Below are 26,342 nucleotides of genomic sequence, written 5' to 3'. Positions count from 1 at the left end.
ACAGATTAAATGTTTTTAAAAGTTAAAAATTGTTCTGCAACTCACTTTGCATGACGTAAGAGAGTTAGAAGGTAAAAATGTTTAACTAAGTCAAAGTTTTGCCATTTAATCAGTCATTTACTTCTTTAAGCCTGTATATTTTACAGTGTGCAGCAATAAACCGGATATCCAGGTGAAATGTTACCATTCAGATCCCTACAGAGCAGGCAATGACCGAAATGTACACAACAGGCCCGGTGAGTGCAGACAGACTACACAGTCGGCATACCTGACTTTCCAAAACTGCTGTCCGCAGATGGAGATTTTCTCATCTTAGTTGAGTCTATAAGGTCAATGCACAACGCATTTAACAAGACAGTACAGTCATGGAGGAGGGAGGACAGGACGGAGAGACGGAACGGAGAGACGGAGAGATTGACAGCTGGTCAGAGGAGAAATTCGAACACAATCTGAACTTTAGCAGGAAATACAACTTGGAAAAAAAAAACGAGAAAAGAGAAAGTTTTACACACATAATCTAAGCATAGTTATATGGTAGCTCTCCCCAAAGCAATAAATTATGTACAAAAAAGGTAAGTTATGATAAAAACAAAGTTCTGGTTTTGTGGTACCTTTGGTGGGACCTCTGCGGGACCCCATGGCCTGCTGCTCCTCCGACAGGTTTAGCCTGCGAACGACATCAGCCAGAGCTGATTTTAGGAGCTGGATCTCATCCTCCTGCATCTGGACCCTCTGCTCCAGGGAGGCGATGCGGTCCGTCACCTCCATGCTGCTGGTAGCTGATGCACTGTCATCTGAGGAGACATGGGGGGAGCTCAGATCAGAACAGAGGGTAAATTGTCAACTTCATCAAAAAATGACAAATTTAACAGGTAAAGATTGTTTTATGGACATAACAATCAAAACCACCCAGGAGGTTAATCGCAGCTGTCAGTCAGTTTCTAATGTTTTCTGGTTTCTCATCAAGCTGAACAGATTATTATCGTGTCTCCAGCTGACACACAGATGGAGGCCAAACACGGGCCACTAGGGTCCACTTTATTCATGAAAACACGCGCACACATGCATGTGCTGGGTCTGCTCCATTAACCCTTTGAAGTCACGGTGGGTTGATAAAATATTCATGTAAATCACTGCTCTGTTTTTCCCTGTAGATTTGTAAAAACTGTGATGTTTTATTCATGAGGCTGGGTGATTAGACCAACCAAAACCCTGGGTCTCCACTCCCAGTCTGACTTAGCCCCCCTGCCGTCTGACAAGCTTACGGAAAAGGCTCTTGACCTGCATAAATAACATCGTCAATCAGCTGTAGAAGTTGTTGATTTCAGATGCTCTACTGAAAGCAAAGAGGTCTAATGAGGTCCCAAGCCTCCATGACTCAAACAGGATTCGATAGAGTATTATAACCCGACCACACATATTCATTCAAATATTTTTTTTGTAAAGTTTTCTTTTTGATAAGTAAAAAGAAGCTTGTTTCTCTACAGAGGACCTCCCTAATTTCAATTCTGTCCACTAAATATGTACCTGATGTTACCTTCCTCATAAAACGTGTTATTTTATATTTCTTATTAAATAATAAAGTGACATTTTGTTTTATGTCCTTTAATAAAATGCTAAATAATGTTGGGTTAATACCTTAACCCATAATCCAAACACAGAAGACACCAATGATGTGACACTGCACAGAATAGAACACCCAAAACATGATTAGCCTTCATTTTCTACTCACCCCCATGCTGAACAACACTCTGGAGTACTTTTTTGATATCTCAAATGCATCTGGAATTCTGGGAGGCTTCTTGCTGTCTGCTGACATTCAAATAATGGAGGTCTATGGTGCCCGAGGCAGAAAGGTCCAAAAAATTTCACAAAAAACGTGTCAATATTCCTCCATACTGCTCGTCCAATGTATTCCAAGTGTCCTGAGTGGGTAGCATCCAGAATTTACTCGAAACAAAGTAATTTAGAATGTTTTTAGAGCATAAACAGTAGTGTATAGGATTTCCTAAAAGCGCGTTCACGACGCTACGGAAACCGCGGCAGACCAAACCAGATGAAAGTGCGCATTCAGCGTCTGCTCTGCCGATAATGCAAGCGTAGAAGAAGAAATGTGCTGTTTACCTGTGCAAAGAAAGAAACAACGAAAGAAAAATGTCTGAGGACTTCAGTGTTGAGGAAGAACATGAGTTCTTTGCTGAGCCGAATGCGCACTTTCATCTGGTTTGGTCTGCCGCGGTTTCCGTATCGTCGTGAACTCCCAGGCGTGCGCTTTTAGGAAATCCTATACACTACTGTTTATGTTCTAAAAACATTCTAAATGACTTCGTTTCGAGTAAATTATGGACGCTACCCACTCAGGACACTTGGATTACATTGGACGAGCAGTATGGAGGAATATTGACACGTTTTTTGTGGACTTTTATGGACCTTGCTGCCTCGGGCACCATAGACCTCCATTATTTGAATGTCAGCAGACAGCAAGAAGCCTCCCAGATATCCAGATGCATTTGAGATATCAAAAAAGTACTCCAGAGTGTTGTTCAGCATGGGGGTGAGTAGAAAATGAAGGCTAATCATGTTTTGGGTGTACTATTCCTTTAAGGTAAAAAATATTTTCACATGACATATTTTCATATGTTTCTTGTCTGGATCTCTTCTACATTTTTACTCGGTTTTCATCCCATCTTTGACGTGCTGGACCCTGGATTCAATCAACTGCAGCAGAATCCTCTTCATTGCAGAGTTTTGGGAAACTCATTTTAAATGGAACCAAGATAGTTTTTTACTCTGAAAATCTCTACATGGTCATTGCTGCTGCTACCTGCTGAAGAAAAGACGAATGTGCAACATGAATAAGAACATTTAAGGAGTCAAGACCTCTGTCTCTCCTCACTCTTCCTGCAGCTAATGCTAAATTAAATCTTCAGAGGTGGCTGCTTGGTCGGTTAACATGTTACCAACTAGTCAGATTATTTAGTCCTGTATAGACATCAATATGAGGGTTAGATTAGATCCAAATTTAAGTTCAGCTAACAGATGTAGCACTTTACCAAACTAAAGCTCATCAGTTATAAGTAGCTTTCTGAATGGGTAACACATCCAGATTTGTTTAAAACGTTTGTAGCTGCACCTCTGAAATTTAAGAAAAAATGCATTATGTGAATTGGTTTCACTTTTCTACTTAGTCTCACCAATTTTAAAGTGTTGGTCTAGTTTGATTGATTGATTTATTGTCTTTATTGATCTCACAGTGGAGAAATTTACATGTTTCATCAGCTCAAATAGTCAAAGAAGAAGAATGTTTTTTTTTTTTATAGTAGGAGCATTATACAGGGTTATTGCACATGGTGTTTGAATGGGTATTTATATGGTTGGATATTTAGATTTAAATAAATAGTTATTTCACTGGGTTTCAAATATAGAGAAAAATGTTATTGCACAAGGTATCAAATATTGCACATTATACATTGCACAAGTTATTGCTGTTGTACTGTCGTATTGTAGAGTTTGGTGGCAGCAGGGATGAATGACCTCTGGTAGTGCTCCTTTTTACAAACGGGGTAAAATCTTTCACTAAATGAGCTGCTCAGCTTCTCTACAGTCTGATGCACAGTGTGGAATGTGTTGTACATGATGGATGTAAGCTTGGACAGAACCATCCTCTCAGCCACTTTCTCCACTGAGTCCAGAGTGCAGCCTAGGACAGAAGCGCTCTTCTCACTAGTTTGTTCAGTTTCTTTCTGTCCCGCTCTGCGCTGCCGGAGGCCCAGCAGACAACAACTAGTTTCGGAAACAGCTTGTTTACAAGTTAATTTGAGAGATCTCTTACTTTTCTCTAAATGGACTGTTCAAAATATTGTTTTTGCAGGAGAATCAGATCAGCCACCTACTGCCACTTAGTAAATCGGTACCAGTTCAATAAAGACAGCTTTAAACGACCCATTGGTCGGAGTTACTCTTGTAGTTTAGCTGTGGGACAGCATTGTACAGAATTTCATCATCTTTTACTGTCGGAAAGAAGACAGTTGGTTTATCGCTCGTTATGGAAAATCACAAAATCAAAAAAAAAATATCAATAAAATTACCAATTATTTATATAATTATACATAAACAGCTACAATTGTAGTTAAGCCTTTTTTGGGTAGGACTACGGTACCAATCAGCAATCAGAAAAGACTTTCACCTCCAGATCAAGCTCAGCACACACACTCATGGGATGGAAAGTGTTATCTGAAGAAGGTTTGGTTGTTTGGAAGCTTAGTGAAGCCTCCTGCCTCGCTGGTCTGACCGATTCGTGTCCTAATCGGTCTGAATATCAAAAAACAAAGCAAGAAGTAGAGCTGATTTAAATCTGCTGATTCACCATCGGACTTAAAAGAACAATAACGAATCCACTCACAGATTTCAAATCAATCAGAACATTTTTGATGATGAAAAATACCAGCGCCACTAAATATATAGAAAAAAAACATGAACAACATTTCGTCTAACTGCAAATATCTCAGTGAGGTGATCCTTGCTCATATATGGAGGCGAATGTCTTTCAGGATGTGAATTCCCTCAGATAAAGCTTTGCTTGTCTTTTGAGAATCTGTTGTGAAAATGGACACAATGACAGTAACGCTGCAGCACAATGACTGGGTGTTACAGCTCTGTGCTAACATCCTCTGTCTGTCACCCCGTTTCCTGCCAACAGAGTCAGAGAAGGTAAATAAATGCATGTTCCTCCAGAGAAATGTGGGCCACACCAACTCTGGGGATTCGACTGAATTTCTTCTCTTACTAATAAAACCCTCACATACTTTCTGTCCAGAGATTCAGATTACTGAGATGTCAATCCTTATTTAACAACATATCCATCACACTGTGGAGTATCAGACACTATTGTGCTCATTCTGTGGGCGAATGGATCTCTGCCCACTTACAATCTCCAGTGGGGTCTTCACACCTGTCAGCCATGAGCTGAAATCATCTCTGTCAGTCTTCCTCAGCTTCCTACCAACTTATTTTTTTCTGTCCTCATTTCATTACTGGACCAAAATGTGTCGGGGTCACAAATCTGAGACGGTTCCCTGGCTTCACCCTAATGCAGCTGGGGGTGATGCTGCCCTATTAACTCCGCCTGGAAGATGATGGGATTCAGGCAGAAAGCTGCAAGCTTGACTGCATGTCTATCACTGCAGCTGATTTTCCTGCTCAAAAGGAACAGAACCTGCAGCAGCTCCACCCAGGTCAGAAAACAGACTGTTGATGGTCACTACAAAGATCATCCCACTTATTACAAAAGTTTTTGATACATGCAGAAATTTAGAAAAGCTATGAGGCAAAACTTACATTTTTAGAACCATTAAAAAAAGTTTATATGGAAAAAACAAACATTGAGTTACCAGAAAAGAAAAAGTTTTCAAATGACGACTTAATTTATTAGAGGTAAAAAGACATCCAATAGCAATTTGATCATAAAACATAAATCAAAAGTTTCTGATCCCTGCCAAACATTTTATAGGAAATCACTTAAATAGAAGCCATGTGAAATCATGAAAAAGCAAAAAAAAAAAAAAAAAAAAAAGCAAAAAAAAAAAAAAAAATGGGCAGTAATCCCTATTCACAGAAATCCTCTGAGGAGCTCTAAACTTTTTAATCATTATATGCAGAACCTCTTCAGGAATTTAGACAGAACATGTGGAGGTCATTCCAAAAATCTTTGACTCAAGCTGAACACAATGTTTTGGGCATTCTCGTGAACAGATGTTTTTTTTTTATTTATTTTTTTTAAACATCTGCCAATAACCCAGAGAGAAAAAGACTGATTAACGTTCCCTGTCGTCGCTCCAACAGAGCAGAGATGCTTCACAATGAATAACATGATGGAAAGTTAGGTCAGCAGGATAAGCTGTAGGAGGGTTTAAAAAAGAACAAGAAATATTTAAGAAAAACAAAAGTAAAAAAGTAGGAAAAGTTCAAACAGCTGCAGGAAAAAAGCTGTCATAACACTCTGGCTGGGGTTTGTTTTCCAAAGAGCACGCTGGTTGATATAATCTCCGAAGCTGCTGGATCCGGCTTATTGACGGCTGGTTTTAATTCCAGAATATTCATGCATTTGTCCAGATGGTGCATTAGCACTGCCACTTCAGCTGGTGAAAAACGTTCCTTCAGGACATCACTGTCTCCCGGTGAATCACATGCTAAAATTGAATGATTCCTTTCCCTTTGCTGCTGACCTGACTAATGTAAGCTCCTGAAATAATGATATGGTTTATAAGAATAAGAAGAGTTAACAGACTCTCACATGTTTTATTCTATTTTATGAACCTCTGTAGTCCAGTGAACACTTATTCTGTATTTTTAAATCAGTTTTGAGGAGTTATAGCTGTTTTTATTTCTTTTTATATTTGTATTTTACATTGTAGCATGCTTACTGTTGTGTTTTTTTTAGGTAGACAATTTTAAGATCTGTCCAGGGACAAGAGATGAAAAATAGCCTTTTGGCTAATTCTGGTGCATTTGCAGGAATGCTTTTTAATGTACACTGTCAAATAAATTAAAATTTATTTTAAAATCACCAATTCTGTAGATTGTAATATTCCACCTCAGTTTAAAGCTAATTGTGAAGAGTAGAATCTGTATATGAGGTTAAAGACTGTGAAATTAACAGACTAAAACAAACCGAAACTAAGACTAGATGCCAACATTATCTACACTATGGACACTTTTTCCCCAGTCAAATGCAGCAAATTAAAACGTCCCCTTAGCTAAACAGCTCTAAACGACAACAGTAGGCTGAGAGGAAAGTACATTTTTTGTCCTTATTCAATTAAATTTCAGCATTAGGCAATAAATATGGAAGCCATGATGCTCCAAAAGAAACATATATATGCAGACGCTTCAGTATTGGCATTATGACAATAACACAACTCCATTCATTTTTTCCGGCTCATTTATGGTTATAGGTGGCAGTTTCATTGTTCTAGTGCAATAGTTTAACATTTAAAATATATTAAAAGAGTCAATATTATGTTGCTCCAACTGAAAATTTGGTATCTTTGGTTTTAAAATCTAAATTTTACTTAAAAGTAAAAAAAAAAACATTCTATTAAAAACAAAAAACATGAATCTGAAATAATTAGTTGCTCAATAATTATCTCCTAAAAGATCAAATAAAGCTATTCTTTGGAATATTAGGTCAATTTTACATATTTCTGACCCTTTTTTACCGTAAATGAAAGTTACAAATTTTTGATCAAATCAGAATAAGAACTTAAATAAAACTGATCGATTCAGATAAATCATAACTAAAACAGATCTCTAAAGAAAAAAAAAAAATGAGTAAAAGGGAATTCCAAAAAAAGAAAATTAAAAGCAATCCACTGGACTTTGTAAAAGGAAACCATCAGTCACCATGTCTGTTGTCTGTTCCAGTATATTATTGTTAGAATTTTAGTATCATGTCTTCAGCAGCTACAGGAGTCATAACAGGGGCCAGGGGCACTGGCCCCTGCTGTCCCCCCCTGTCTGGAACTGCCCATGATGGCGATCCCAGAACTGATATCATGTCTCTACAGGGAGAACTATCTTTGTCCTTGGCTCTCCTGGTTTGATGTGGACTGGAGGTTTACTAAGCAGAGGAGCTGCAGCTCTGCCCTAAGTTCTCTTTTTATGATGTTACCTAAAAGGCAGAGCCTCCCCACTCTATGAAGGCTGCTCATCTAAGCTTAACCATTTCTCACGACGAGAAACCAGAAAGAATTAAAACACTCCTAAGAGCAATGAAAAAGTTGAAGCCTCCTTTTCAGCCCCCTGGGATAAACATTCCTAGAAAGAGGCTGCAAAACATGATTACTTAAGATAAAAAAAAATCTAATTAAACCAAGCCAGTTGTAGCATCAAAAATGAAAAGTGTCCTGCAGCTTTTAGATATTGGAGGACATGGCTCCAATGCACCTGAATCATTACCCCCTGTACCTCTACAGCGGTGATGTCCCAAGTTTGTCCTCTAGGGTCAGTGTCAGGTATGTTGTACATGTTTCCCTTGTTCCCCTGAATCTAACAACAGGGTTAACAGCATTTTCCTGCAGCACTTGGTGCTATTCTGAGGAGCTAATTAGAACATTAAATCAGATAAATCAGGGCAAGAACACTAAAGTCAGAAAAAAACAACACGTTTTTTTCCAATTTGACCACAGCCATGGTTGAAGAATGACAGATCCATCCCACGTGTCTCCTGCAGTCGGCCGCAGGTGACCCGCTCATGTTGTCAAAGCCAATTAACCGGTTAGATGAGGAAAACAGGTGGCTGATTGCAACCTGCCTCTGACGACTCTTTGGGTAAGAGAGAAGGAAATCCTCACATACAAAACCTGGCAGGGGATTAAAGAGAAGAAAACAAGCAGCACAGAGGGAGGGAAGAACAAAAAAACAAGGCCGGGAGGGCAGCTTCATGTCAAAACAGCATCACTGAAGGGCGGAAGACTAAAGCAGGAAGCTCTGCATGTACAAGGGTCAGCAAGGGGTCAAAGAGGAGATGATAGGAGGAGAAATAACCCCCAGAGGGTTCCTATAGTAAAACCGCCATCTTCCTATCAGCTACATCCTTCCTGATGTCAACCCTCCACTGTGACAATGGAGACAGCGAACAAGAACACAAATGCTGCATCTAGATACTAAAATCTAGATTAAAAAGGTAGTTAGGCTGAGATCCAGCTTTTAATCTTCAAGCGTTTTGACTTTCTATTTTTAGAGGGAGGATTAAGTTATTCCCTCAGAAAATAGATTCCTAATAGGAGTATCACTATAAATTTAGCAACACCTAACCTATTTTCTCCATAAATAAAACCTTAGATCTCTCAGTAAATCATTTGTTATAAGGTTGAAATAAACTCTCTACATGTGAAATCAATTGGGTACAAAAAGGCACAATCTAACATGAAAACAGCTAAAAACTTTCAGTTAAAAGAAAACAAAAACTTCCTGATGAGTTAAAAATGTATATCAACTGGTTTAAACCTTAAATGAAGTGATATAAAAATAAATATCTTCTAATATTTTAAAATGAGCGACACAGTGAAGAGACCTTCGCAACCTGAATGTTGTAAGGTATTCAGGTAGTTTTGGCTCCAAACATATTTTTTAACCTTAAATAAAAAAGATTAAGTTATCACGATAATTTCTAATTGAATCAATACTTTCAATTAGGAAAGGAAAGGTTCCCAGGAGCAGAAAGACCAGGAATTTGCAGCTACTGTCACAATGTTTTTATTTAGATTCAAGGTTATTAGATGTTTTTATTTGGTTTTTATTTTATTCGAACAAGTATTTCCATTTTCTGATGTTTTTGCCTCAATTGTTCACCTCTTTAGACTTCTATTGTTTGATTTTCTATGTTAGTGTATTTCTTTACTTTAAGCCGTCTTGTTCGTTCTTGTCTTCATTTTACTTAGAGTTGTGTTTTTATTCAGGGTCTGAATGTGTCCTTTTCCAGCTTTTATCAAGCTCGTCTCGTTCACCAGCCGTCTGCTCAATCACTCCTACTCCCCACTGCTCCATACCGACCACTGAAACATTTTTTTTCTGTCACCTCTGCTATCTGAACATGCTCCAATCAGTGTTTCAGCATTTTTTATTAAACCATTCCTCATCTCACTGTTCTGCCCCTGTCTTCCTGTTTGCAGACAGGTTACAGAATTTCCATGGAAATAATAATCTGTGCACTAATCCACCATCAGCTACCTAAAAATCTTACACTGCAAGGATTACTGAAAGGCAGGGGAAAACAGAGGGACTTAAATGGGTTTTGATTAGACTGAATATGAACTCTTGGTTTGGTGTTGGCATGCTGTGTTCAAATGGATCAGAAATGCTGCAGCCCATCACTGTTAACCATCATACAAGGGTGACCTTTGGATGCTGGAAACATCACGGTCTGGGGATTCCATTGAGCGCTGAAGAAAAGGAAGTTGGAAAAAAACATAAAGGGACAGTATTGATAAAAATCGAAGGTTAATGAGGTAGAGCGTTTTATCATGATATTGATTTTAAATTACCCAACACTTCCTGTTAGGGGGAGAGAAGAGGTTTAGAATAAGAGTGATAAGAGTTGGAAAATGCTTTATTGTTCAGTACTGCAGATTTTGAGCTACCTCCTTCAATACAGAGAAAATGATTTAAACTGCTAGAAAATGGAAAAAAAGACATGAACAGCCACTAAGGCAGAAATAAGTGACAGAAAATAAGAAAAACAGACAACGACATGGCCACTGATGCAGGATAACTCACTCTTAACTCAGAAGCACATAATATATACACCGCTACACAAACACCCTGTAAAAAAAAAAAAAAAAAAACACCAATAAGGATGTGCTCATGGTGGATGTCAGTGATACTTAAAATCAGAGCTTTGTTTTCTCTCTGCCTCTGTTTTTAAATCTGTCTTAGGAAAATGTTCCAAAAGGATTTAAAAACAGGAATAAAACTATGTGATGACCACATGTGGGGAGTTTAGGAAACCAACAGGCTAATTTAATAAAGATTTAAACAAATGTTTGAAGCTGCTTTGCCAAAAACTGTAAGAGAGCCACATTTAAATGAGTTATTAAGGTAGTGGGAAAAATCTGTCAACAGAGCAAGCATCTAACTATTAAAAACAGTCCGGCCTCAGAGAATACATTTAGAGAAAAAATATTACATTAACGTTTCTTAAAAACAAATCAGTGTGAATCTGGTCTTTGCCTGTTTTTGCTAGTGATGGCTGCCTGATAGTAGTTCCAGAGTTTGAATTAGTGGATGATGGACAGACCATAGAAATGTTAAGATGGGTTTAACTCCTCTAATTAAGTTCCTTTAAATAGCTAACCCCCCTTAAAACTAAACACTAAACCCTAGTTTTATGACTGCCTTGCAAAAGCAACAATTATTATCGTCTTTACATAAATTCATAATGTGAATGAGAGACACTGTGTCAAACAGCTGGACCCATCACTCCTCTTCCTTAGACTTTAATGAACCAAACAGGCCTCAGATGCACTGAGTCATGGTTGGCAGCAGCAACAGGCTCTAACACAAGCTCTCACTCTCAGTTTCAACCTTTTCTCAAATAAAACAGGCCTTTGTCCTCAGTAACAAACCACCAGGAAGGAACAGGAGGCGGGACGCTCGTTCCATCCAGTGCAGGCGTGGCCGTGCATTTGTTTTTTTCTGCGCTGATGTTCCATCCAGAAAAAAAGTATCAATACAGAAAACCTTATTTCCATAGAGTAAAAATAGATTTACAGAAGCAGAGGGAACAGCAGGCGATTGTGTTCCTGTCAGCTGCAGTGGAGAAAACATACAGCAACCCTTCTGTGTAGATTATGCACATAGATTTAATTTTGGTCACAGTAGCAGTCCTTAGAAACTTCATTTATTCTACAAGCCTGTTTTTAGATGCCGGCTCTTACAGTAGATATCAGGTAGATCACTGAAGCTCTTGCATTGTGACATTAAAGTATGTTTGGCTGCAGCACACTGGACTGGAGCACTATGAGGCGTCACTTTATATAAAAATGCACTCCAGTATGCTAATTTCCTCTGATAACACCTTTCAAATCTCATTTTGCAAAATAAGCTTAACCAATGGCCTCAGACCTAAAAAAAACCCTCAAATAAACTAATGTGGCAGATAAATATTGCAGAGATGCTTTGTGCTTGAGGAATAAAAGACACTGCACTTAAAAAAGGCATCTCGAAATAATAAAAAAAATTCATTAAAATTAGTCATTTGCCATAAATATAAGCAGGTAAATAATATTATCTGCCAACTGAGTGAGCATCTTTGCCCCTAAGATAAAATCTAAGATAAAATACTTTATTATGCATTAATTATGCAGTTGAAAAAAAATAACAGAGTTGTTTTTCTTATCATAAACATAAATCATCTTATTCCATTAACAAATTGTCTCGAATTGTACTAAATCAAGAGGAAACAAATGTATTTCGAGACTAATTGACTTACTTAAATTTAAATTTTTGCAGTGTATTTTATGGATTGTGTGTTTTTTTTTTACTGTGAGCTCAAGTTCAGGCATTAAAACAGATTTGTTTCAAATTGCAGAATGGAGTTAGATACACAGTAAATATTTTACTTCAATATCATCAAGGCTCAGGACCCAATTTTGGACCAAAATAAGCAAATTAAATATTTTCTCAGCACTAGAAAGATAAAAATTGATGAATTCAGGTGACTTTCTCATCCAGGTTTCTCAACCTCCTCAGATTTTAGCTAAGATTCTTAACAAAATAACCAAAACTAATTTTAGGCATTTAGCAAACTGATACACAATTCATACATTTTAAATCCCTTATTAATTTAAATGTCATCATAAAATGCTTTCTTCTAGAATGTCATTTTATGTACTGAAGATCATTCATCTCACAAACCAGTTAAAGAACTGGGGTGATCCTCTCTCATTAAACTGGTCAAAGAACTTTATCATTGTTTAATAGAACTAAACCATGTGATTAGAAATCTGAACATGTAAGGTGGGAAGATATAAAGGTAGAATTTGCTATCTGCATTCATTTAATATGAATATTTCTGCAAATTAATCAGTTTAAACTATTTTCCTTCCCTAGAATCCAGTATAAAGTTTTTCTTCCGGTTTTGTTGTTTTTATTGTTTCATCTGAAACTGAGTTAAATAAAAACTTGATATTCAGCAACATAAAATGAGAGTTTTAAAGCAAACCAAATAAATAAATAAATAGAAAAAGAAAAGACTGTTTCTTCTCTCATCTCTGCATCTGTGGTCTGACAAATCAATTTTTGATGGAATTTCTAATGGGATTCTCTGCTCTTCCTTTGCCCATCTGTTACAGAGTGCATGCCTTGTGGGGGATGCACACTCCCTCACATAAAGATTGGGCTTTCCCCTTCCTTCCTGCTTTAATAGCAGATGCAGGAGACCAATTAGGTTACAGATTAATCTCTGGAAGCTGCACAGCAGGCACCAAGAGGGTGAATTATATTTATGAACATCACGACCAGCCACCGATTGCAAATAAGCAGCAGACAAATTGATGACTAGGTGTCACTGGAACCAATTTGCTGACACAGCCCAGCTAACATTCACCTTGTATAAGGTAATGGATTCATGTCTAATTGATTCTAAATGTCTTGTTGAAGAGCTGCACACATCAAAGGACAGATATTTATTTGCCCAAGCTTTCACACAAATAAAAAGTGTTCTTCCTCTTATAGATTTCTTCTGTTCATCTTTTATTGCCTCAAAAAGATGTAAAGACTAATCAAGTCAGATACATAAACCATTTTTTCTAATAATTTCCAACCCAGCCTAGAATTAAAATAATATAGCTTTTTTGTTTAAATCACGATTTAACTGTGACAAAGAGCAGTGTGAGGAAAATAAAATTTCTGAATTGAATCTTAATAAAGAGTAATAGGATAACAGTTATGTATGAAATTCATATATCTGTCTGTAGATGGTCCAGAGAAACAAAGGGGAGAACCATTATCAACGTGAAACAGGGAAGAGTGGTGAGACGACGTAAACGACTCCAATAGTGAATCTGCAACTCATTCAGGAGGTTCCCGAATTATCCAGATCAACAAATAAAGCATAGCAGACATTACTCTCCTCTATTAAGATCATGATTCATAAGTAAGAAATAAGTTTGGAAAATTTGGCATACATGATTTTAAACATTTAATTTACTGCTGACTAAAACAAACAAGCATCTTTAGCGTCTTGATGATACCAATAAACTTTGGTGAAATATCTTCCAGGCTGACTAATTAAATAATTAAATACTTTTTGGAAGTATGAAACAAACAAGATAACCAAAATCTAGGACTTTGGAGCAGAGTGGTGAAAGCTGTACTAATATTAGATACAATTACCTTAAAGGTATAGTGGAGGATTTTCATGATTTTGTAAAAGACCCAACTTCTTCTCTTTTGGAAAAAAAAAAGGAATCCCTGTTAAACGTGTGCAACAGCGTGTACGAGGGGAAATGGACTCATGCACGCTCTTGCACACGTTTAACAGGCGTTCCCTCTGTTTAAAAGTTGCTATTTGCATCGCTCATACAAGCTTACTTTCCAAAAGAAGATGGGCAATTTTTCAACCATGTCAGACTCACCAATGGTGAGTGAAAAAGGGGACGAGCGCGTAGGACGGCCTTATGCAAACATATCACCAGAATGATTGACAATTAAGAGGACCACTTATTTTGATGATCCACCAAGAAAAAGAACATCAACCACTATACCTTTAAAGAGGCATTACAAAGTTTTCTGTGGATTCTGCCACCTGTGGCCAAAACACATAACTGCAGCACTTGTTAGCTCATTCTCATAGCTCACGCTCATGCATGACACATCTTTTCCCCTTACATGTTATCATTGATGTCCCAGTTGAGCTGGATGATGGACTGTTCTGAGTATCTGCATAATACATTGTAATTATAATGTTTCAATTGTTTGCCAGGGTGGAGCCATTTAACATGGACACGCTTTACGTCACACCCCAGAACAGTGCAGGAACTTCCAACCTGAAATAAACTCAGGTAAATAGGCTACAGCCTTATAGATGCATTGGTGCTGAACTACTGAGGTGTCAGTTTGCTAATCAGATAATTATTTAGCCATAAAGGTTCAAATAGGATCATTAAGGGTTTTCAGTAAAAACTTATAAAATGTCTCTTTAAACTTCTTTCTGCTGGAAAGTCTATTACTGTGGCTGAATGAAATCATAAATGCAAACAACAGTAGAACTTAAATCAGTCAGACTAATTACCTGGTTGCTGGACAACTAAACAGCAACACTTCTAAAATCTATTTTGTAAGATATCTTTCTCATATGTTAGGGTTTTTTAGCTGATCGAAACATGTAAGAATCACATAAAAACTGATAAAAAGTGAAAACGAGTACTTTCTAACACTGCAAGTGTTTAATAACAAATTCCACGCCTCAAGTGTCTTTTATAAAGTAGAAACTAAAAATAATGCCATCTATTGTGGGTTCAGCTGCCGCGTTTGATTTATTACCAGTAGCTTTCCCCCACAGGTAACACTCCACGCTCTGCTGAGCACACTTAAAATCACAGCACTGACTGAGAGCACCCCACTTTCTGTTCTGTTTCTGGCTCTGCTGAGGTATTTTTAAGCATCTGTGACAAACTGTCCAAGGTCTTGTGCTGCCTGCGTGTCTCATCTCCCGACCTTGTGACGAACGGCATTCACATACACACTCGCACATGATGAACATGCGGACATAAGCATTAATGCACATTTTCCAGCACAGATATTGCACATAACCTTCATAAAGCTCAGCTTCAGAAGCTCTAATTGTACATGCATATTCAGAGTACATATATATATTTAGCACAGGAATTACAACACTGCTGTTTTACATGCCTGATTGTTTTAGTAGGTCACAAGATGAGGCTGCTGAAATGTGTGTCAGTGAAGATAAGACAAGAAAGAGTGTGCAGGAAAAAAAGAGTATACTTGGAAGCTTTTGAGGTGCATAGAAATGCTTTTAAGTCCTACACAGGTTGACTGTTGCTAGAGTATTTTTAGAAATAATTCCTTCATAAGAAGGTTTAATAAACTCATGCTTTCAAAATGACAAAAGTGACTATTTCAACACATCATGACCAAATTTTTTTATATTTTAGCTCATGCTGGGAGCTTGCCTGAACAGTTTCTCTCGTCAGTCTTATAAGCACATTTTCATGGAAACTTGTTCCTTTTTACTGCTGATTTTAATCAAGGAAATGTACTAGTATCTATGGTTCATGATGGGAAACCACTGCTTTCACTTTTCCATCACAATAAAAAAGAAAAAATTACATCAGCAGATGTTAGTCATACCTGTAACGATCAAACAACCATTTGCTTCTCTTTTCCTCCATAAAAGACACTTCATCCCAGTGCTGCGTGTCCCGGGCCTGTAACATCATCAGTGACTCCTCACAAACCCACTATGGACTGTTCTCCCTGCTGCCCTCTGGGAAGAGGCTTCGCAGCAATTGATGCAGGTCAAGCTGATTCGGAAACAGTTTCTTCCCCACTGCCTTTAGAGAGCCGAATGTTGAAAAAACTCTAAATGATGTCACAGACTCTGCATCAAACTGACCATATCAATGCGTTTTTTTTCACCATGTTTACATTTGATCACTGCTGCACTTTAAGAAAATGGAAAAGACATGGGAGCTTTGCAAAACAAAATTTTGTTTTATATACACGGTGTACAAAAAATGACAAGAAATGTCTGAAACTAAGTCTATCTGTTTTATTTGATCAATGTTCCTCTTGACTCTGTAGAGCATCTGTGGAATAATGTGAATATATTTTTAATGAAAGAAATGATTGATTAAAATTTTACCATGTATGCAAAGATATTTAATTTTCTTGTATTGAATTAAAAATGTCATGGAGTGAAGGCTTCTTAAACTTTTTGGGGTTCCTCAAGGTTTTGTAATTGGATAATTATTTTTTTAGTCCCATTTTTCTTTTTTTTTTTTACTTTTTAGCAAGTATTTTTATGTCATTTATGATATCTTTATATTAATAAAAATCATTTTATCAAATGCCAATTAACAACAAATGTTATGCCAAGATTTTACAAACCAAAGGCCACTTTTACAGAAAAACGTGGGGTTGATGATATTTTTATGTTTGATAGACTCTTTAGTTTAACCCATTGCCTGATAAAGCAGTGGTTGGTTGAAACTTCTGTTGACCTGAAAACAATTATAGAGCTATTTGAAATACAGTAACACAGTAGGAAAGCAGCTGACCTTTATTCTGTATATTTACCATCAGTCTTTGTAGCAAAAATACTGTTTATGCATTAGTTTATCTATGCTAACATGACAATAAATCCTCTCATATATTTTTATAATATTTTTTCTCATCTCTCTAGTCTTTGTTCATTCTTTTATATCTAATCTTCTATCTTGTAAATTGTTTTGTGAATATATTTTTGAGAAGTCATTCATTTGTTTAATATGATAATATTAGAACTGCATGATAGATCACTGTACTTACAACATTAATGTGTATACACCGCTTAATATTTTAACAATTATAAGTACCGTCTGCATCTGGTTAAACAGGGGCTCAGTATCGCTGCATGCATTTATTGAGCATAAGCTGCCTGTCTGGGTATCATTTCATGGTACATTTTTCACTCTTTAGTAGCGTTGAAGAAAAACCCGCTGAGCAAACCTTATCAGGAAAAGAGGGAGATAAAAAAGGAGGGAGATAAATGGGAGGATGGAGTTGGGCGGCCTAAATCGCACAGCTCACTATCTGACTGACTGTAGATTAAGAATTGAAAAGAAAAACAGAGGGGAGCTCTGAACTCCACGTGGGGATCTTCCACACGATCAAATAAAGACAGTGGGAGAGTCTGATGGGAAGATGAAGGGGAAAAATACTTGAGAAAAAGAAACAAAATAAAGGGGAGAGCTTAAACTGGGGGAGAGACAGCTGCATGGAGATGTGTCCTCTCACTGACACAGATATTGGAAATCAATGTGAGCCGTTAAATGAATCAGCAGGAGCAGATAAGTGATCCTTTGCAGGTCGATATTTATAGGACCAATCCTCCGAAACATGTAGATACAGATGAGTGATGATTCACATGGTTTCCTAATTTTCTACCTTAACATCATTCATTCTGGTGTAGTTTGTGTTAGTCTATTGGTGTGACCATGTCAACATGGACGACATGAAAGAAAAGAAGTGAAATCAACATTCAGCTTCACAGTCAGTGAGAAGCAGATTAAAGTAGACTAAAAACGCTCCAACGCCAACACCTCCTCCCGCTTCCTGTGCAGCTCATCCTTGCTAGGTAACGTGAGTTGGACTCTAATCCTAATCCGTCTCCACGTGCTATCATCAATCAAAGATCAGACAAAGACGTCTATAGATGCAGAGCCAAGGAGAAGAGGAGGAGACTGGATGAAGTCCTGTCACCTGTGCATCAAACATATCTCCAACGAACATCAAAGCACCTTCAATCTTTATCAAACTCCCGCCTCACCCCTCCCCATCTGCTCAGCTATGGCTGCACTTTCACTAATTAATCCCTACTTACTTTATTTATGAACTCACAGCTCTGTTTATTTCTTTGAAGGTGGAACAAAAAGATTTGTTCAAAACACAAGAAGAAATGGTTGTTTATGATCCGTTTATGATGGAGAAATCAAAATAATCTGATTGATCCACTTACAACAAGGCTGCATGAGGGTTTGTTAGCTCATGAATTTACAACACTGGCTCAGTATGTTAAAGCCCAGAATTATTCATGAGGCAGCCTAGTGGCTTGGGATACTGAGGTTCTGAGTTTGAGCCCCTCCGCTGCTCCCCAAGAGGATGGGTTAAATGCAGAGGTAGATTTCTCCAATGTGAGATCAATAAAGTTCAATTATTATAGTTATGTAAAAAAAATCTATTATTTGTAAAAAAGAAAACAAAGTATTGTCTTCTCTATGGGCAGCTTATCTTCAGTGGAGCTCCAGGTTAGAAGGCCTTGTTTCTATCACCCTAATCTTTAGCCTTTTCTTAGATTTTCATACAGATTCAAGCTGAAATTCTGCTGAGCTTCTCAAAAATATTCACACCAATACAAGTCTGAGTATCTGAATCCACTAAGTGACTAATTATGGCCTTCTATATAAATGTACTGTGCCTTTTCAAAAGATGTTTAAAGTACTTTAAATGTATCCCCAGCTGCATCTGGTTCAGATCTATTAAGATTCCAGATAAATAACAGCAAAAGAATACAAACCATCCACTGATTTAGGGAGACACTAAAGCAAAATATAGGTTTGGTAACTTGATCATATATTTCTGCCACTTGATAGAAGATATTTGCTCACATTGATTTCCAACTTTAGCTTTCCAGAAAAGGAAAACTAGGTAAGTGTAATTAGCGCCCCCCTAGTTGTATAATCATATAATAAGTATATGGTTCAATGGCAGAAATATAACAAAAGAAGATGCTGTTTTATTTATTTATTTTTTATTATTTTGCCATTTCATTGGGTTTATTTCAAACCAAATATTTACCAGTACATTTTGGTTGGACTGACTAGTTATAAATAGCAACATATGTTTATATCCTTTTGAATCCACCAGGGTGGAGGATTGGAGTAAAGACTGCAAAGATGTATGCTTTTAAAGGACAGAATTATACGTAAATGTAACTACAAACACTTTTTTGTTATATTTACAGGGACTTGTATGAAAAAACAAAAATAGAAACATTTCCTACTTGGCTCTCGCATCATCTTGGTTGCTATTGGTCTGCTCTGTTCTCCTTATAATGCCCAGACCTTCCTCTGTCTCAGGAAGGATTTTGCTCCAAAGTAGAAATACTTCTATTGATTAATACCTAGTTAGTATAGTATACAATTATTAAAATTATATAATTATTATAATGCAGATGGTGCAGAAAGTTATGCTGGTGTTATGCTGGTTAAATTCTTTTAAAAGTAAAAAAAAAAACAACAAACTGAAGAAAAGCTCATTGTTTTTTAGTGCTGATTGCTCTTTTCCAGGATGATTCATTTGTTATATTTTTACTTTTATCCCTTCTCCTCACATCAGAGACCATGCAAACACAGCTATTTTGGACTCCGGGAAATAGCCGCCGGTAGTGCCCATGCAGACCAAACAGGAAACAACTGTCACATTATTCACTGGAACTTGAAAAAGGTCACTTTTTCCCCCTAAAAATGAATCAACATACATCAAAGCATCCTTGAAACCAATTACAAATAAACACCATCATCATTTCCAACTATAAACCACAAACTAATACAATTAAATCTCAGCTCTTCTCCAGAAGCAGCTTGTTCTAAATCTGATTTCAGAGGAAAGGCCTCAGTAAAGGGTTTACTTCCTCCATCAGCTGTAATCAGCCAGCGCGTCTGGATGTGTTTGGAGGTTGTGATGGGGCTAATTTCCATTTAGCCTGACCTCCCAAAGACAAAGAACTCAGCCTGCTCATGATTTCGGCAGTTTAGCTGACCCGTTCTCTGAACATTAGTCTGGTTGGATGCTCCACAACACACGAGCCACGAGAGGGGCAGTCAAAGGAGGGTGACATCATTCGCTCTGCTCTGAGAGGATTTGAACGAGTGGAGAACTATGATGTCAGTTTGGCCTTTGGGACAAACACAGTCATGCAGATCTGCCCGGTAGATGTGTGCTCTCTCATCCTTTTCATGCTACCCTGGTGAGGCAAAATACAAGAAGCTGCTCCATAGGTTACTGTGTGAAGATCCATGTATTTTTGCAAACTCAAGGGGGCTAGAAATGTGCATAAAACAAATATGATTTCAATTAGCTTGAATGGACCAGGGACTTTTCCAGGGTGTGCCCCGCCTCTCATGGATGTTAGTTACAGAAGTCTACAAAAAATGTATGTGAATAAAATCAGACTCATAAGATATTGTGAAAAAAATTGACATTAGTGCTAACATGTAGTTTTTTTATTCTGCCAATAACCTCTGCTGGTCTACATAAAATAGTTTGTTAAGCATCTTCCTTTGTTTTTTAAAAGATTTTTATTGAATTTGTGAATCAATGAGGTCTTTTTGTTCCTGTAACAGAAGAGGACGCTGAGTCAGCACTTTTTAGAGTGATATTAAGATATTAATGCTTTAGACTTCCTCCTCTTCTCTCACTCTCAGTTCAAATTTCATCCAACTGATGGCGTTGAAACGGTGCTGACATCATAATGTTCCCTCAGTCATTGATTAAATCAGCTTTTCGTTTCCCAACAGAGCTGCAAATATATTCCTGAAAACATTCAAATGTATCCCAGATTTTTTTCAAAGTTATTTATTTTAACATTTCCTTCTTGAAACTGATGTAACAGTGTTTTCTATTTTGCCATCAGCTAATGTATTGAAAATAATTAATTAAATGGCTCTACAATGAGAGAAAATGAAGGCTATCAAGACTGATACATATGTGTGAGTCACTTCTGATGTACTTCTGATTAGTGCATATACATTGGGATAAATGGTGGGAATCAGAACCAAGTATCTAATTTCCACAAGACTTTATCATCATGTCATGTTTTTGTCATATTGAAGGATCAGCTATTTATAGTTTTCAAATTATCTATAAGTGGTCAGAAATTTATGAGCATAGTTGATCAGAACTTGATCACTTCCAGCTTTTAAGCAGACTGCATGCTGACATGCATCAAGGCCTGAAATAATTATATTATTATTTTTCCCCCCCATAATTTTTTCATTATTGGAGTGGAACTTGCTTGATTCTGTGAGGAGGGTGCATGAGAATTTAAAAGAGGAACTCACAAAACTAACGCTGACTGATCCCTCACCCTAAACCTAAACAAACACCAAAAAATTCCAAAGCTACCAAAAATAAAGTTTTGTAGGTTAAAATGTTTGCTGCATGTCACGTGTGCACCTTACATGCCAACATATGCCTATAGCTTACCCGACAACCATTATTTACCTTTATCATTGTTCCTTCATTAGCCAATGAAAAAAAGGAATATATGCAATAGTTTGATAGGATATCAGTCTAAAGCATCAACATGGTTGCTAATCATTAGCAATAAATAGGATTGTATATAGAGACAAGCTTTGCTATTGGTCTTTGCACTAACCTTTCATAGGATCTTTTTAAGAATCTTTCTAATTTAGGAACTTTTTAAAACAAAATCCTGAAATTTGTTTTTTAAATTATGTTACTTTTGCTCTTTATGTGCACCTTCATCGTGTTTTTAATATGGCAGCAAGAACAACTGCTTAGAAGGAGCTGTACAACCTTAAATGGCTATTTAATTTTGTATCTTTTTTCAAATATTATGAAACCCTGACAGAAGGTTGTATTTTTAGGAATGTATTTGTCTTTCATCAAATAGGATCAAGTAAAATGAAGTTATAAGGGGAAATGACAGGCTGGGAGAGAAGCAACAAGTTTTTCAAAGTGATCCAACAAACCCTTCAGGAGACAAACGGCTCCCTGAACCTGCACCTGCTGTTGCACTTTAATTTCTGAAGCTTAAAGGCCAATTATCTCCTTGAGGAAACTTGTAAACCCTCCATAACCTGGAACACGCTGCTGCTGCACCTGTTTTTCAGGTCAGTCAAACCAACGTGCACCTCTGTGTCATTCTCGTTTCACAGAAAGCGGATGCAACTTTAAGTATCTGTAATAACTGTCAGGCAGCATGACAAGTAAAGCAAGTTGGATGTTTTCAGTTTGATCCGAACAGATATAAGGTTTCTGGTAATGCGTGCAACCAATAGTAAATGATTCTAAATGGACTGAATGATCCATAATTTCACAGCTTCTCTTTTTTGTGTCTGCTCTTTATTTGAAGGAGATCCAGAAGGCTTTTAACTGGATTCACCTCATCAGTTATTCATTAAAACACTGAGGCACCCACTGGACGCCCAGCAGAATCCTCTTTGTAATTCCACATCTTTCATTTTTTTTTTTTCTGATACCATTATTTTCTTCTTCCTTCTCATCAGCTACAAAAGTGCTTATGCTGCTCAGCAAATAGCATTGATTTTTTTCATTGTAATGGAAGCTGAAGCACTTCAGAATGACAAGTTGAGATGGAACAAATAAAATGAAGCACTCTCACATTTACTGTAAAGATTAAGAAAAACTTTGGAGGAAGAAGAGGAGCTCTTTGAATAATCAAATCACTAAATTTGTGTTGGGTCTAATCCCCTTTGTGTGGGTCTAACTCTTTCTATTCTATTCTATTCTATTCTATTCTATTCTATTCTATTCTATTCTATTCTATTCTATTCTATTCTATTCTATTCTATTCTATTCTATTCTATTCTATTCTATTCTATTCTATTCTAGTCTGTAGGCACTGCTAGCTTCTGAGACGGAAACACATCCAGTCGCCAAATGAACAGTATTTTGAAAAAAAGGAGCCTTTTACTGCATAAACTATCAGGGAAGTTAAGAACTAAATACAATAATCCAAAAGATAAATGAGGTATCACTGTATTTTTTATTTAGGATCAAATTCCCCTTAATTTATTACTGAATTGGATGCACACAACTGGGGCATATAATAATTTGTTGTTTTTGGTTCCTACAGTAAGTTGTCCCCCTGGCTGTGCCGCCATGTATGGAGAGCCTTATAGTAAGTTTAAAAACCCGCTTCAGTTTGGACCCTATCAGCATCCATGGCATTAGTAGTATTCAAAAATCAAGCAGCTAATGAAAACTAAAATCCGAATGTCATTAATATATTGCCAACACAAGCCCACTTTGTGTTATGATGATGTCATTCTGATGTGTCATCCTGTCTTCCCTCATCCCTGACTCAACCTTCTCCAACACCTCACCTCCCATTAAAGTGAGCTTTCTCCTTACCAATAAACATTAATTTCCAGTTGTGTTACAGCTGTTATCGCTCATCAGATGATCAGCAGAACTGTACAGCAGAAAAGGCTTCTGGCTCTTTGGCTGCAGCTGACTGACTCTGACAGAATGTTGACATTATTTTGGCCTTGATTCTTTCTGCTGTATGACTTCTATTTATGTGCAAGTTCAAATGCCTAAAGTCTTACTGGTTTCTGCACTATGTAAAACTGGAGCTTTATATTAACTGTTCATGTTGGATAAGCAGCTGGAATATCTCAGTTGTAGGAGCATAAAACACTCCCAGTCAGCTGGTTTGGGAACATGCAGCAGAGGAATATGAGAAACAGGATGATTAAGTTTTACCGTTGCAGAACTGGAGCAGGGATGAGGTGTCATAGAGACTGCTGTAGCTGGAAAAGCCGTCCTCCATTCTCAGTTAGTTTTGTGGTCCACTTAGTGCTCTCTCCATTCACTCCGACTTGTTTTTCTTCTCTCAGTAAAACTCCTGAGGTGCAGCAGCAGGAGCAAGAAGAAGAAGAAGGGAGTGATGTCTGCAGTCTCCTCTTGTCTTTCTTGTGTTTTGTAAAAGCAGCAGAGTGTCTGCAGCTGATCTCCAGCAGAAATATGAAACAGCTTTAACAGAGGGAGCGTAGATCAGCTCTGTTTGTGTGTCTGTGAGGGAGAGAGGGTGCGTTGGTGTGTCAGAGGCTCTGTGGGTGTTTAGATAAAGCTCAGGACAGCCCAGCCTTCTCCTGTCACACAGAGAGGGCGTGTAAGAACACAGGGGGGCGTGGTCTGACAGAGAGCTCCTCCCCCTCCTCTCACAGGGAACAGGGAAAATAACTGCAAATACAAAAAGTACTATATCCATTTATAATTCAAAATACATATAAAAATCATCGTGAACCCATCTCAGTTGATACAGACTTATGCAAACCCTCAATTCCATCACAGAAGGGGCTCTATGGGATTAAGATCTGGTGACTGGAGGTCAAAGTAGTGCTATGGTTAAGAAATCCCTTTGGGTTTATAGCTTTGTCATGTGGTACATGCAGGGAGAAACCATCTAAGGCCTTGTACATTGTGATTTTAAAGGGGCTGACAAGGTCTAAGACAGGTAGGGACATTTTAAAGATGGTTTAAAAAACAAAACAAAACAGAATTTCCCTGAAGGAGTAATCCCATGAGTCTAAATCTAAGTTAAGAAGTGTTTTGTGTCCATAGTGGTTTATGCGTCACAGTCCTGGATCTGTTTAAGTTTACTTTTGAGTTTTCAGTGTCACTTTTATCCATTTTTTCTTTGTTTTCTAGTTTTAATGGCTTAATTCCTATTTTGTGTTTTTTTCTGGATATATTTGAGTTCTAAGGTATTTCTTGGTTGCCCTCTGTTACCCTCTTGTGTAGGTCTCCTTTTCCCTAGCTCCTTTTTAGAGTCCTCTGTTCAGACCTGCTCCCAATCAGCTCATTAGTCCTGTCTTTGTTCAGTCTCCCATTTAAAATCTCCAGTTCCTCAGTGCTGGTTTCTCATCTTTTCCAGGCTCCCCAGATGAGTTCTCCCCTCAAGTAGTTGGTTTTTGGTTCCTTGTATGTTGTACTTTGGTTTTTTGGATTTTTGCCTCAGTTATTTCATAAAATCTTCAAGAACCTACCTCTGCCTCCTGACCTCCTCAAAAACCTCAACCCAACCCTGACATTATGCTTGTTTTACTCCTAGTTTTGGTTTTATTCTGCTTTTATTTTTCTTATTTTTTATTATCTAATTCATGTACCGTAAAGCACTTTTACATGTACTTCAACTGTCCATGACCTGAATTGTGCTATACAAATAAAATCGCCTTGCCTTGCCTCGCCTTAACCTATCCCTTACTATCTCAGTCCAGCATACAGAGGAAACTAAATGCTATATTCTATTAAATCCCCCTTCACCATGATTTTTTTCCAGATTGAAGCTTGATTTCAACTTGTGCAAGTTGTCCGTACCACATCTAAATGGCTGAGGATCAATCAGCTGGGGTGCGTTGAGGACCACAGTTGGATAACGAAGAAAAGATGAACTGTTTAGCATTAAAGCTAAACCTCTAACCTCTAAAATGGCTTCTGTTAAATGACGTTCATTTTGTCCTCTTTCTATATATCATGTTACAAAGTCACAAGGGGACCAAGTGTAACCGACCTACATCAGCAATCCCCCAAAGCTTTAGCGAAATGTTTGAGCTGAGTGCTGCCGGGGCATCTCTGCTGTGGTTAAACACGATTATAACACTGTCCTCTCTGTCTGTGTTATCTGCACCGCTGCAGACTGTGCAAAGACGAAACCATCCCTAAAACAAGGACCGGAGAGGAGAGGGAGAGGGGGAACTGGAGACCAGGGGATTCTGAGAAGAGAGAAATAAATGGGATACAGGGGGAGGGGGCTGAGGAAGGAGAAGGACTAGAGGAGGGAAACCCAAATTAAAAATTGAGGTGGGAGCTTTGGGATGGTGGGGTAATTGGGTACCACTTTAAACTGGGGGTTAGAGTTTTTGTACATGGTTCAGAGGAGAAACGCTTTGCATTATTTATAGGCACGAGGAGAAAAAAAAGGGAATCCTTAGGAAAATAGAATCTGTGGCCTACATTCATGCTGAAACACTTCCCCCCTTTCTCTTCAGATCACAAGGCAGAGCCGACAAGTCACACAGATACAGAGATGCTCCAAAAACAGCAGCGGGTATAAACACTTGGTTGCTCATCATCCCAGCAGATAGATCACATCCACCTCCATGAAGCTTCTTCTGTGCAGGTATCTGCCATTACCGTGCCTCACAGTCAAACATGGCTCCGTTTGACCTTTAACCAGATAAAACGTCAGAACACTTCCAGATCATCATCTATTTGGTGACCCTGGAGCCATGCCTCCCCCACCTCTCTGCATCCCTCATTACACAACAGCATCAAGCATCAGCAGACGC

The 26,342-nt window shown here is 37.8% G+C and overlaps 1 protein-coding gene across 7 annotated transcripts in view; it reads right to left on the bottom strand.

The window, feature by feature from the left end:
• eml1 (EMAP like 1) overlaps positions 1–26,342 on the bottom strand; it is a 79,961-nt gene that overhangs the window by 40,126 nt on the left and 13,493 nt on the right. For 3 of the 7 annotated variants that reach the window (XM_038286243.1, XM_038286244.1, XM_038286246.1), the window contains exons 1-3: positions 23,755–23,868; positions 612–794; positions 269–322 (exon numbers count right to left, since the gene is read on the bottom strand). In XM_038286243.1, coding sequence (XP_038142171.1) covers positions 269–322; positions 612–794; positions 23,755–23,821 — 304 coding nt within the window. In that variant the 5' untranslated portion in view covers positions 23,822–23,868. Of the gene's footprint in view, positions 1–268; positions 323–611; positions 795–15,870; positions 15,982–23,754; positions 23,869–26,342 lie in introns of those variants that run through there. The other 4 variants (XM_038286248.1, XM_038286249.1, XM_038286245.1 and 1 more) reach the window with 3 other exon arrangements.

This window comes from Cyprinodon tularosa, unplaced genomic scaffold, assembly GCF_016077235.1.
Source record: "Cyprinodon tularosa strain WSP-4 unplaced genomic scaffold, ASM1607723v1 ctg222, whole genome shotgun sequence".
Taxonomy (NCBI): Eukaryota; Metazoa; Chordata; class Actinopteri; order Cyprinodontiformes; family Cyprinodontidae; genus Cyprinodon; species Cyprinodon tularosa.
The sequence above is the reverse complement of the archived record's forward strand: the minus strand, read 5'-3'. Positions and strand labels throughout refer to the sequence as shown.